The sequence below is a fragment of the Desmodus rotundus genome, chromosome X, assembly GCF_022682495.2.
Source record: "Desmodus rotundus isolate HL8 chromosome X, HLdesRot8A.1, whole genome shotgun sequence".
In the NCBI taxonomy this organism is placed as follows: Eukaryota; Metazoa; Chordata; class Mammalia; order Chiroptera; family Phyllostomidae; genus Desmodus; species Desmodus rotundus.
This window is the reverse complement of record NC_071400.1, coordinates 66,511,039-66,521,744: the sequence shown is the minus strand read 5'-3', so window position 1 is coordinate 66,521,744 and position 10,706 is coordinate 66,511,039. Positions and strand designations below refer to the sequence as shown.

At 48.7% G+C, this 10,706-nt stretch overlaps 2 protein-coding genes across 2 annotated transcripts; one reads left to right on the top strand and one right to left on the bottom strand.

Moving 5' to 3' along the window:
• The first annotated feature begins 1,592 nt into the window (after window positions 1-1,592).
• ERAS (ES cell expressed Ras) lies at window positions 1,593-2,729 on the top strand. The gene is made up of 2 exons (XM_024579978.1): window positions 1,593-1,638; window positions 1,957-2,729. Exons 1-2 carry the CDS (start codon window positions 1,593-1,595, stop codon window positions 2,727-2,729), a joined length of 819 nt encoding a protein of 272 aa, XP_024435746.1.
• Window positions 2,730-3,851: 1,122 nt separating this feature from the next.
• Window positions 3,852-8,775, bottom strand: PCSK1N (proprotein convertase subtilisin/kexin type 1 inhibitor). The gene is made up of 3 exons (XM_053917190.2): window positions 8,606-8,775; window positions 4,603-5,075; window positions 3,852-4,269 (listed from the first exon to the last, which is right to left on the bottom strand). Exons 1-3 carry the CDS (start codon window positions 8,717-8,719, stop codon window positions 4,077-4,079), a joined length of 780 nt encoding a protein of 259 aa, XP_053773165.1. The 5' UTR covers window positions 8,720-8,775; the 3' UTR covers window positions 3,852-4,076.
• Window positions 8,776-10,706: the final 1,931 nt, after the last annotated feature.

Sequence of the window (10,706 nt, the reverse complement as noted above, 5' to 3'; positions counted from 1 at the left end):
GGTCCAGGCAGCAGGGATGGGGGTGGGGTGCAGTGGCTTGGGGTGAAGAGGGGCATCTCAGGGTTTAAAGGACCTCTTAATGACACTCCAGTAGCACTTGGAACAGCAAGTAGTTCTATATTGCTTGCGAAGGGTGAGATCTCTCTCCTGCTGATCTCTGATGGACTGGGACCTCAGGCCAGTCACCATCCCCTCAGTTCTCTGAATCTCGCTAGCTGTTCCTCATTGATAGCGTGGCCGTGGTGGTGATAGCCCATCCATGCCTCACCAGGGTGTTAGGGGGACAGAGTGTGAGCATTGCAGGAGGGTCACCTGGCATGAACTAGGTTCTCTGTAAATAATACTAGTGCTTTTAGGATCTTAGCCGCAGGCATGGTGACCTGCCAGGAGGGAAGAGCCCATCTCATATGTCCCCACCCTCAAATAATGGCACCCTCAGATTTCAATCTGCCCAGGCCCAAAACTGAAGAGTCTTCCTTGACCCCCTCCCCTGCCTCTTAAACTGTCCGTAAATCCTGCCAGGTAAGTCTACCTTAAGAATATTCCAGATTCTGACCTCCCCTTTCCACATCCACCGCTGTGGCCTACCTGAACTACTGCAGTAGCCTCACTGCTTCCACCCTCACCCCCTCCTCTCAGTTTGTCCTCATAGCTACATCTTCTCCCTCTGTCTGCCTGCCCAACATTGGGGACACCCAGAACTCTGTCCTGTTTACCTCTTTCCTCATCGTGGCCCCCTTTCTGAATGAGCACATCCAACAATTGTTTTCAGGAATCTCTCTGGGCTGAGGACCTCACAACTGGACCTTGCCCTCCCTTTCTGACCTCCAGGTCCTAAATTCAACAGAAACTCCCAGAGATACCTGAACCCCCCACCACATCTACTCCCAAACTGCCACTGCCCTCAGGTTTCCGGGGAGACTGGTAGCAGCCATTAAGATGCATTTCCTGAGGCCACAGGTTGAAGTAAGATCAGGATGTGTATTGAATGAGTTAATGGTGCCTTGCTATTAATAGCTTAACACTCATTGAGCGCCTGCTGTGTGCCCATCCTCTTCTAATTGCTTGGTGATTTACTTGCTTATCTTGTTTATTGTCTCTTTCTCACTTGTAGAATCTAATTCTCCCAAGGGCAGGGACTTTATTTTGTTTACTGCCACATCCCCACCCCACACCTCCCAACCCCCTCATCCGCACACCCTTAACAATGCCTGGCGTACTGGAAGCTTCTCGAAGTATGGCATGAAACTTAATTCATAAGTAAAATGCTAACATTAACCAAGCACCTTCTTCATGCTTATCACCTGTTGCTGAAATATCTCTATTGTTGTCAGTCTTCCTGACTACATCGGCAAATGCTTGAGGGCCAGGGTTTTCTATTTCCCCCCACCTTGCCACACAGTAGGTTCCCTGCAGCAGTATCTTGAATAAGTAATAAAGACTGAGTTTTATGAGATAGTGTCTCACAGACCTCATAGTTCGCTTATTTATTTGGTTCATTGCCCCCACCTTTTAGAACATACACTCCCTGGGCCCAGGAATTTGCTTAGTGGTTACTGTACGGCAGGCATTGTGCTGGACTGGGGTTAACGATGAAATCCGTGCCATCCCTCCAGAATGGGGCAGGACGGCTAATGGGTAGGGGGTTCCTTTTTGGGGTGAAGAAAATGTTCTCAAATTAGATTATGGTGTTGGTTTGCACAACTTTGTTAATATACTAAGTCATTGAATTGTACGGTTTAACTAGGTTAACTTTTAAAGTATATATCAAAGCTGTTTTTAAAATTCCTGCCTTCGCATAGTTTATGTCGTACAAGGGAATAAGAGAGAGAAAGAGAGCTAACAGCATAAATAATGTATATAGCATATTAGAAGGTGATTAGTACACACTCGGCACTCAGCAAACTTTGACTCAGTTACACCAGCTGCCCCCTTGTCCCCAGTCTCCTCACCTAGCCGAACCTACTGCCTCCCTTCCCTCGGCTATTGCCTTTCTTCTCTTCCTACTTGCAGGGCCTGCTGTCCACATCTCTTCCCTGAGCATGGCGCCACCAAAAAAGTCTAATGTGTTTGATCTGGGCCTGGGTTCATGGAATGCAAGTGCCCAACAGGAGAGCCACAGTGCTCAGGCACCTTCCAGGGCTGTTGGCAAGCACCTGCCAGAGTACAAGGTGGTGGTTGTGGGTGCAAGTGGTGTGGGCAAGAGTGCACTGACCATCCAGCTGAACCATGAGTGCTTTGTGGAAGACCATGATCCCACGATCCAGGATTCCTACTGGAAGGAAGTGACCCTGGGCCAAGGGGGCTGCATTCTGAATGTGCTGGATACAGCTGGGCAGACCATTCATAAGGCCCTTCGTGACCAGTGTTTGGCTGCTGGGGATGGTGTGCTGGGTGTCTTTGCCCTCGATGACCCCTCATCTCTAACCCAGCTGCAGCAGATGCGGACCACCTGGGGCCCTCACTATACCCGGCCCCTCGTCCTTGTGGGCAACAAGTGCGACCTTGTGACCACCAAAGGAGATGTTCATGCTGCTGCTATAGCCCTCGCAAAGACCTGGGGGGCCCCTTTCGTGGAGACCTCAGCTAAAACACGGCAAGGTGTGGAGGAGGCCTTTACCCTGCTCATCCATGAGATCCAAAGGGTCCGGGAGGCTGAGGCAGCGTCAGGTGGGGCTAAGTCCCGGCACCATAAGACCATGTGCCACTGTGGCTGCTCTGTGGCCTGAAGGTCTTGGTCAAGAAAAGTGGACCATCCCCGGGGCCAGGATGATGCTTCCTTGATATAAGGCCACTGAGCAACTAGCTGTGAGACACTGGGTGTGCTTGGGATAGATGGACCCCTCTTCTGGGGAGGTTTTCATTCGGTGATGGGCTTTTTGTTAATGTGGAACATACTGTTGGTTATGTTCTGTCAGGTTGAGAGATTTTGTGCAAAACAAAATAAATGTTCTCAGGTTTCAAAGCTGCCTCCATGCCCAGCATTATGTGGGTGGGTGTGAAACTGGTGAAAATATTACTTGAATTGTGAGAACTCTTTCATTCAAGAAATGTGGGGGAGCCTGCAGTGTGCCAGGTCCTGCTTTGGGTGCAAAGGAGGTAGATTCACACAAGACAAGAAAATCCTTACACTGTAACATATGACATAAAGCTAGGTATTAAAGGTGGGTGATAGGAAGCCTTATTGAGTAGGTGACATTTGAGCAAAAGCTTGCAGGTAACTAGGCACAGGGAATAGCAAGTGCAAAGGCCATGATCACAAACCAGCTACCAACACTTAAAATTCCCAATATCTTCAGGACTACGTATGAATACAGATAGAGCGGCCTCTATACAGTAGAAATGAATATTTAAATGTCGCAAATCAAGCTAACAAATGTAAATAAAGATATGTTCTATCCTCCTACCTTGACAAATAATGCTTTTTTAATGACCTGGAGGCCCAGGTTGTAACTTCTGGTACTCAAGAGTTTCATGCCAGGATGTGAGTGGGTAGGGAAGGCTAAGACCTGACTTTGCAGTCCGCTCTCTTTCTTACCCTGGTTGCCCCTCCCCATATAAGAAGGCACTCTGGTGCAGGTGGAAGTGCAAACCAGCATGGCCCAGGCTCTACTCACACTTCACTAACAGCCACTTCTTGGTCCTCAGGATGGACCCTGGAAAACGCTGCTGCAGGCCCTTGAAAGGGGCTCTCTATACCTGAGTGAAGCCTAGAAGTGGGGTAAAGGGTCTGGGTGGGCACTGCCACTGAGGCACAGACTAAGGGCAGGGGCCACTCTTCAGGTCTAAGGACTGCCGTCACCACCCAGCCCACCAGCTGCTAGAAACTGCCATTCACAGTCGTGCATAGCTGCTTCAGAACATTTATTGTGGGGCCAGGGGTTGGGATCTTGGGGAGTTCCGAGGGCAGCAACTGAGGCTGGTGGGGACGTGCCGGCTGAGAGCAGCAGGGGTATCAGGAGAGGGGCGACAATGGGCCCTCGCAGGCAGGGACACAGTCATGCCCGCGAAGAGCAGTCGGGGTGTTGAGGGAGGGGCGGCTCTGGACCCAAGGGCGCGCAGGATCCCGCCGGTGCTCAGGGAGGCAAGAGGCGTCGTGCTGGGGGTGCGGGGGTCTCCAGGCGTTTCACACGCAGCAGGGCCCCCAGCACACCCTCAGGGGGTACATCAGGGCCTAGATCCTGGTCGGTGGCGCGGCGGAGGCGGCGGCGCTGGGCAACCACAGACTCCGAATCCGCGCTTCCCGAGATGATCCGCCCCAACAAGTACCTGCAGGGAAGCAGAACCGATGCAGTGAAGATAGGTGGGCGTGTCAACGCCCGGGCCCTAGGACCCAGGTGGCCCTGCAGCCCCATATTGTCTGGGGACCTGCCTTTCCCAGCGCGTTGCTTTGAGAAAATTTCCCCGCCTCCCTATCCGGCCTCCAGAAACCGGGCTTGGTTGTCCCCATCCCTGGGCGCGCGAGTGCACGTCCCCCAGTAACCCACCAGCCAGGCATCTCTATCCCCACACCCTAGGTCCAGGGCCTCAGTCCCTCGGAACACACAGGTGTTCTCACTTCCACCCCAGGATGCAGGACTCCGCCCACTCCGTGCCATCTACCTCAGCAGTTCGGGGTCCACATCCGGTGTGTCGTCACCAGCGTCCTCAGCCTCGGAGCCCACTGGACCATCATCGTAGATTGGGGGCCTGGGTCGGAGTGCAGTGGCGGGGACAGGGGCGGGGACCAGCTGCGCTGCGAGGGCGGCAGGATCCAGGCGGGCGCGGAGCAGGGCTCGGGCCAACTGCGCAGCGGGCGCGTCAGGATCGTCCTCCAGGGCTGGGGCCAGGTCAGTGGTGCGGGAAGCGCCCCAGACGCGCAAGAGCTGAGCCAGGACTCGTGCCTGCTGATCCTCAGCCTCCTGCGCCTCGGCCCGCGCCCGCTCCTGCCGTTCAGCCTCCAGCAGGTGCGCCAGCGCCCGCGCCAGCTCCTGCACAACCTCCACTGCCTCGCCCCGGGCCGCTGCCCGCCGAAAGCGGCGGGGAGCGCCAGCCTCGCCCAAGGGCGGCGAGGCTGCGCCCAGGTTGCGGGGCTCCTGCGGAAAGACGAAGTAGGGGGAAAGACAGCGCCCGTCAGGCCAGGGACCTCCAACATGGGGGTCTCCAAAGGCACCGTGGCCCCTTCAAATATACCCGGGTACCCCTAAGACCACTGGAGACCCCCAAATATCTCCAGACACACTTAAGACCACAAAAGACCCCTAGTACCTCCTCCCGCCCCGTCCCACCACACACACACAATTTCCTAGTGACTGAGAACTTGCCTCAGGACTTCCGGACACCAGGTTTCTTTATAGGAGCGGCAATGGTAGATATGTCAGCTATAAATTTTTCTACGGCAATATTGTGGACAATAGGAATATATATGTTTGCGTTTTATAGGTTCTTATTGTCCACTTGTTTTACCTAAGAGGTACTACCAGACTGTTCACACCTTGCTTTTTGGAATCTATATCTACACCAGTTCCTTAAAAGCAAACTTTCTTTTTCCCCTTTCTCTCTCTTTCTTTAGTCTTCTGCATTGAATACACTTTGTGTGTATGTACAAGAGTTTACTTAACCAGTCTTCTACTGATGAACACTTAGGGTGTTTCCAATCTTTTGCTATTTTATAAACAATGCTAGAATGAATAATGATGTTATATATCATTTGGCATGTATGCAAGTCTATCTGTAGAATAAAGTGACTAATTTGCAGTTCAGACGGTTTTGAAACAATTTCAATAAGTTTAAATAAATAAAAGAGTGTATCAAAAGTATGAGCCAGGACATAAAACTGACCATGAATGAAGATTTGAAAAAGAAACATCTAGAACATCTAGAGATATATGTTAAATCAAATTAAAAATTAAAAGGGTAAGTTAAACAGAAGGTTAGACACAGCACAGGAAGTAACAGGACTGAACAAAGCTTAGACAGATCCACACATATTGACGCTTGCTACATGACAGAGGTAGCACTGCAGAGCGATGGGGACAGGTCAAACTCGAATAAATCATGCAGGAACAACATCCAAATTTGAGAAAATGAAAAAGAAAAGACAAATAAATTTGACTGCATTAGCCCTGCCCAGGTGGCTCAGTTGGTTGGAGCATCCTCCCGTACACCAAAAGGTTGCGGGTTCCATTCCAGTCAGGGCACATACTTAGGTTGCAGGTTCAATCCCCAGTCTGGGCACGTATGGGAGGCAACTGATCAATGTTTCTCTATCACGTTGATGTCTCTCTCTCTCTCTCAAATCAGTAAAAATGTATCCTTAGGTGAGGATTGTTTTTTTTTAAATGACTACATTAAAATTAAGAATTTCTTTTTGCCTGAAGACACCATAAAAAGAATGAAGAGTAAATTAGAATAGGGGAAGATGCCTGCAAGACAAACCATCAATAAAAGATTAGTAACCAATATTCAAAGCATGTGTAAAAAGCAATAAAAGAGGCAAAATTCAAAGGAAACAAAAGCAGTTACTAAATATATGAAACATACTGAACATCATTAGTAATCAGGAAAATGCAAATTAAAATGTCAGTGAGATGCTATGCATAATACAGCCAAAAGATTGCTAACAGATTAAGAACTCTAATAATGCCCAATGTTGACATGGATATGGGAAAAATGGAATCTCTTATACATTGCCTGTTGGCAATCAATTGCCAAAATAAATATGAAGAACATTTTGGCAATGTCTAAAAAGATGCACATCTCCTATGACCCACTCCTGGGGTGTTAAACTCCAGTGTAGCTTTTCTGCATATGCTACTGGACACAAGTTCATTAACATGTACAGCAGCACTGTTTGTAATAGTATAAAAGTGGAGGAAGGGTCCTGGCTGGTGTGACTCAGTGGACTGAGCATGGGCCTGCAAACCAAATGGTCACCAGTTCGGTTCCCAGTCAGGGCACATGCCTGGGTTGCGGGCCAGGTCCCCAGTAAGGGGGTGTGCGAGAGGCAACTACACATTGATGTTTCTCTCCCTCTCTTTTTCCTTCCCTTGTCTTCTGTCTGGAAATAAACAAATAAAATATTTTTTTTTAAGTGGAGGAAGGGAAAAAAATAAAGAAAAGCCTAGAAACAACCCAAATGTCTACTGACATATTGAGAATGCATCCATAAAGCATGATATACTCATAGGATAAAATATTTTGCAGCAATATAAAATGAATTATAGCCACACACTTTAATGTTGAGGTATCTTACAACCAGTGTAGGGAGAAAAAAAAAGCATGTTGCAAAATTGCACTGCAGACTGCATGCGACTAACAGTCACCTGATGACTTCCTAGTGACCCCTAGTGACGACCAGAGGCCAGACACCAATATGATTCAATTTCTATGAGGAAAAACTGAGCAAGATACTGTGTATGTCATAAGGTACAAACAAAAGTAAGGGATCAATGAACAGAAAATACAGGATAATGATTATAGAGGAGAGGGGTTTATGTGGGGAGGGGCACCATGGGCTCCTAAATATCGGCCACACTCTATTTCTTACATGGAGTGGTAGATACCCATGGGAGTTATTTTATCATTATTCTTTACATTGTATGTACATCTTAACTATATTGTGCCATGTAAAATATTTCATAATTTTTAAAATCCTCCGGCTCTGAAGAGTTAGAGGAGGATGTGCTCCAAGTGCCCTTGGCACCCGCCAGCCCTAAGCCCCCATGGAGTCACACTCACCAGCAATCACAGCGTCACACACACTCACATGGACTGACAGGCCTCGAGATGTCAATAGGCAACCGAACAGTGCACATGTTCACCCATGGCTGCTCATGCAGTGACAATCGCCAAACTATCCAGATACAAGGACACGCACCACCCCCTTAAAGACACAATGCAGCACAGAGAGATCATGGCTCCTCTTCCCGCAATGACATAGCTCCACAAAGAAACAGGGAGAAACAGCCTCATGAACACACATACAAAATCCTAGTCACTCGGTCCTACAGAACCAAAATGGGATGTGCAGATGGGGATGCAAAGATTACGCACGTCCTCCCAAACAAAAATGAAATCACACGCGCGCGCGTACACACCCACACACAAACACAGACACACCCAAAGGTCACGTCATCGCTATAGGATTCACAAACATGCACACGGTGTTATCGAGAAAAGCAATACACACAGAAGCAACCCTGGCATCACACACACTGCAGACATGAAACTATAATGGCATTTTTGTATGGACGCCTGGAAGCGCTCATCATAGGACACACACTTACAAGGACACCACACCCTCACCGTGCCCCCCCTCGTCATCACATCATGCCCGCACACAAATCGATGCGCGTACCCCCTTCCTTAATTCGCAGTAATCCCACGGACAGCGCCACCGGCACCAGGCACGAGGAATGGGCAGGGGGCAGTTGCTGGACAAACCCAGGATACCGCCACCCGTACACCCAGAGCCCAAGGCCCAGCCCCGGGGGCGCTGGCATGGCCTGGGTGGGAACTGGCGGCTGGACCCGGGGCCATCCTGGCCAGTGTCTCCGCACCTCCGGTGAGGCTGAGGTAGCATTCTCCCCCCCGACCCCCACCCCTTGCCCTACCCGGGTCGCACCTTTACCGGCCGTGCGCAGACAGCCGCGGGCGGCCGAAGTAAGCCCAACAGGAGCAGCACCAAAAGGCCGACGCCCCCGGCCCGCGGCCCGCCGAGCAGTGGCGATCCCGCCATGCTGCCCTCGCGAGCCGGGCTCCGGGCAGGCGGACTGGCTGGCAAATGCGCAGAGCCTGGGCTAGAGGGCCAGGCTGCAGTGCTCTGCGGCTGCGCACGCCCGGGGCCCCTGCCATCCCTTGCCCACCCCCTTCCGCCACTCGACGCAGGCGCATCCTTGGAGCTCCCGCTGCCCTTCTATTCTGCTGGTCGCCCTGGAGATGCCCAAGGGGCAAGGTGGACAGCTGGGGACTGTGGTGGCGGTTACCATGGCACTTGGATGACAGTTGTCAGGGCAACAGGCCTTGCTGTCGCCTTCGCAGACAGGACAGATTGACTCAGCTGAGTGAAATGGGGATATGGTCCCCACCTCTTCTGCCTTGAGGAAGAGATAATGACTGTTCACTGGATAAACAGTTACCAGTCACCTCTATGCAATACGCCCTTTACAGGTCCAAGGGTTCAATTCATGTGATGTGACCACGGACAGGTCAATTCACCATTCTAAGGCTCAACTCCTCACCTGCATAACTAGTAACTGCCTCTCATAGTGACTTTGGAGGTTTAATAAGAATGGCATTCAGTATGAGTTCAATAAATGATCCTTTTCATCCTTTCCTTCTCTCTTTGCTATTATCTTCATCTCTCTATGGCTCTCCGTGGTTCTTTGTCCTGTGCCCACAAGTCTCTGTCTCCCTCTCCCATCCCTCTCTCCCTGCCTCTGACTCTTTCTCTCCCTTTATCTCTACAACCCTCCTGTTGTCCCTGTCTTTATTTTATGGTCTGTATCTACTTGGTTTTCCACAGCTACATAGATAGGTAGGTTTTACCCATACATTGTTCCAGAAAGGATTTCAGGTTACTTTAAATGACACGTCAAAGGGAAGAAAAAACACTTCGGTAAAATTTGTATATATATAGGGGCAAAAAACGTTGGGAAGGAAATGTTAGTGGTTATGTATGGGTGGGGAGATAACTAATGATGTGTCACTTTCTCCTTTACACTTTCTTTGTTGTCTGAAGAAAATGTTGCAATGAGTATGTATTACTATTATATCAGATAAAAATAAAGATATTTTTATTTTGGAGTTAAAATGAAGTATTGTAACATGGCATAAATTAAAAGAAAGAAAAGAAAGACTCATTTATTTTGCTGTGAGTATATCTAATCCACCGATTCTACCTGTCTCCATCTCCTCAGTATTACAAACGACTTTACGATGAAAATCCTTATGTGCTTATGAACCTGAAGATTATATAACCAAGGACAGTGTGATGGACACACACGTAAGGTGGCTCCCACGATCCTTGCCTTTTGGCATTCACATCCTTGGGTGCATGCATGACTAAAGAAGACCAGATAGACATGAATACATGTATATAATTATGTTAAAAATGAATTTGAGACAAACATCTTGTCGTTTCAAAGGCAGAGACTTTCACTCCCTTGCTGGCTTTGATGAAGCAAGTGGCCACTTTGTGGAACCTCATGCAGCAAGGAACAAAGGGTGGCCTCCAGCAGACAGCCAGCGTGAAATTGAAGCACTCAGTCCAACAACCACAAAAACTAAATTCTTCCCACAACCTGAGCTTGGAAGCAGATCCTTCCCCATTCAGACCTCAGATGAAACTGAAGCCCCAGACAACACCTTCATTTCAACTTTGTAAGACCCAGAGAACCCAGTTAGGCAACACCCTGACTCCTGACCCACAAAAACTGTAAGACAATGTTGTTGCACGTTGTTTTAAGCTGAGAAGTTTGTGGTAATATTGTTACACTACAATAGAAAACTAATATAAATGGGATTTATATGACCTCTATAAAGAAAATGTTAAAACTTCATTAAAAGGTACAAAAGATGATCTGAATAAATGAAGACACATTTGATACTCTTGGATGAGACAATTTCATATTCTAAAGATTTCAATGATATCCAAATTAATATATAATTTCAATATAACCTCAATTTAAATCTCACCTGAATGTGTTAAGGAAAATCAATAAATT

Excerpts from the sequence above, each read along its gene's own strand:
- PCSK1N (XM_053917190.2), bottom strand. The coding sequence starts at position 8,719 with ATGGCGGGATCGCCACTGCTCGGCGGGCCGCGGGCCGGGGGCGTCGGC. Across the intron at positions 5,076-8,605 it reads TCTGCGCACGGCCGGTAAAG|GAGCCCCGCAACCTGGGCGC; the intron begins GTGCGACCCGGG and ends GTCTTTCCGCAG. Across the intron at positions 4,270-4,602 it reads GTGGACCCCGAACTGCTGAG|GTACTTGTTGGGGCGGATCA; the intron begins GTAGATGGCACG and ends GCTTCCCTGCAG.
- ERAS (XM_024579978.1), top strand. The coding sequence starts at position 1,593 with ATGAAATCCGTGCCATCCCTCCAGAATGGGGCAGGACGGCTAATGG. Across the intron at positions 1,639-1,956 it reads TGGGGCAGGACGGCTAATGG|CCGAACCTACTGCCTCCCTT; the intron begins GTAGGGGGTTCC and ends CTCCTCACCTAG.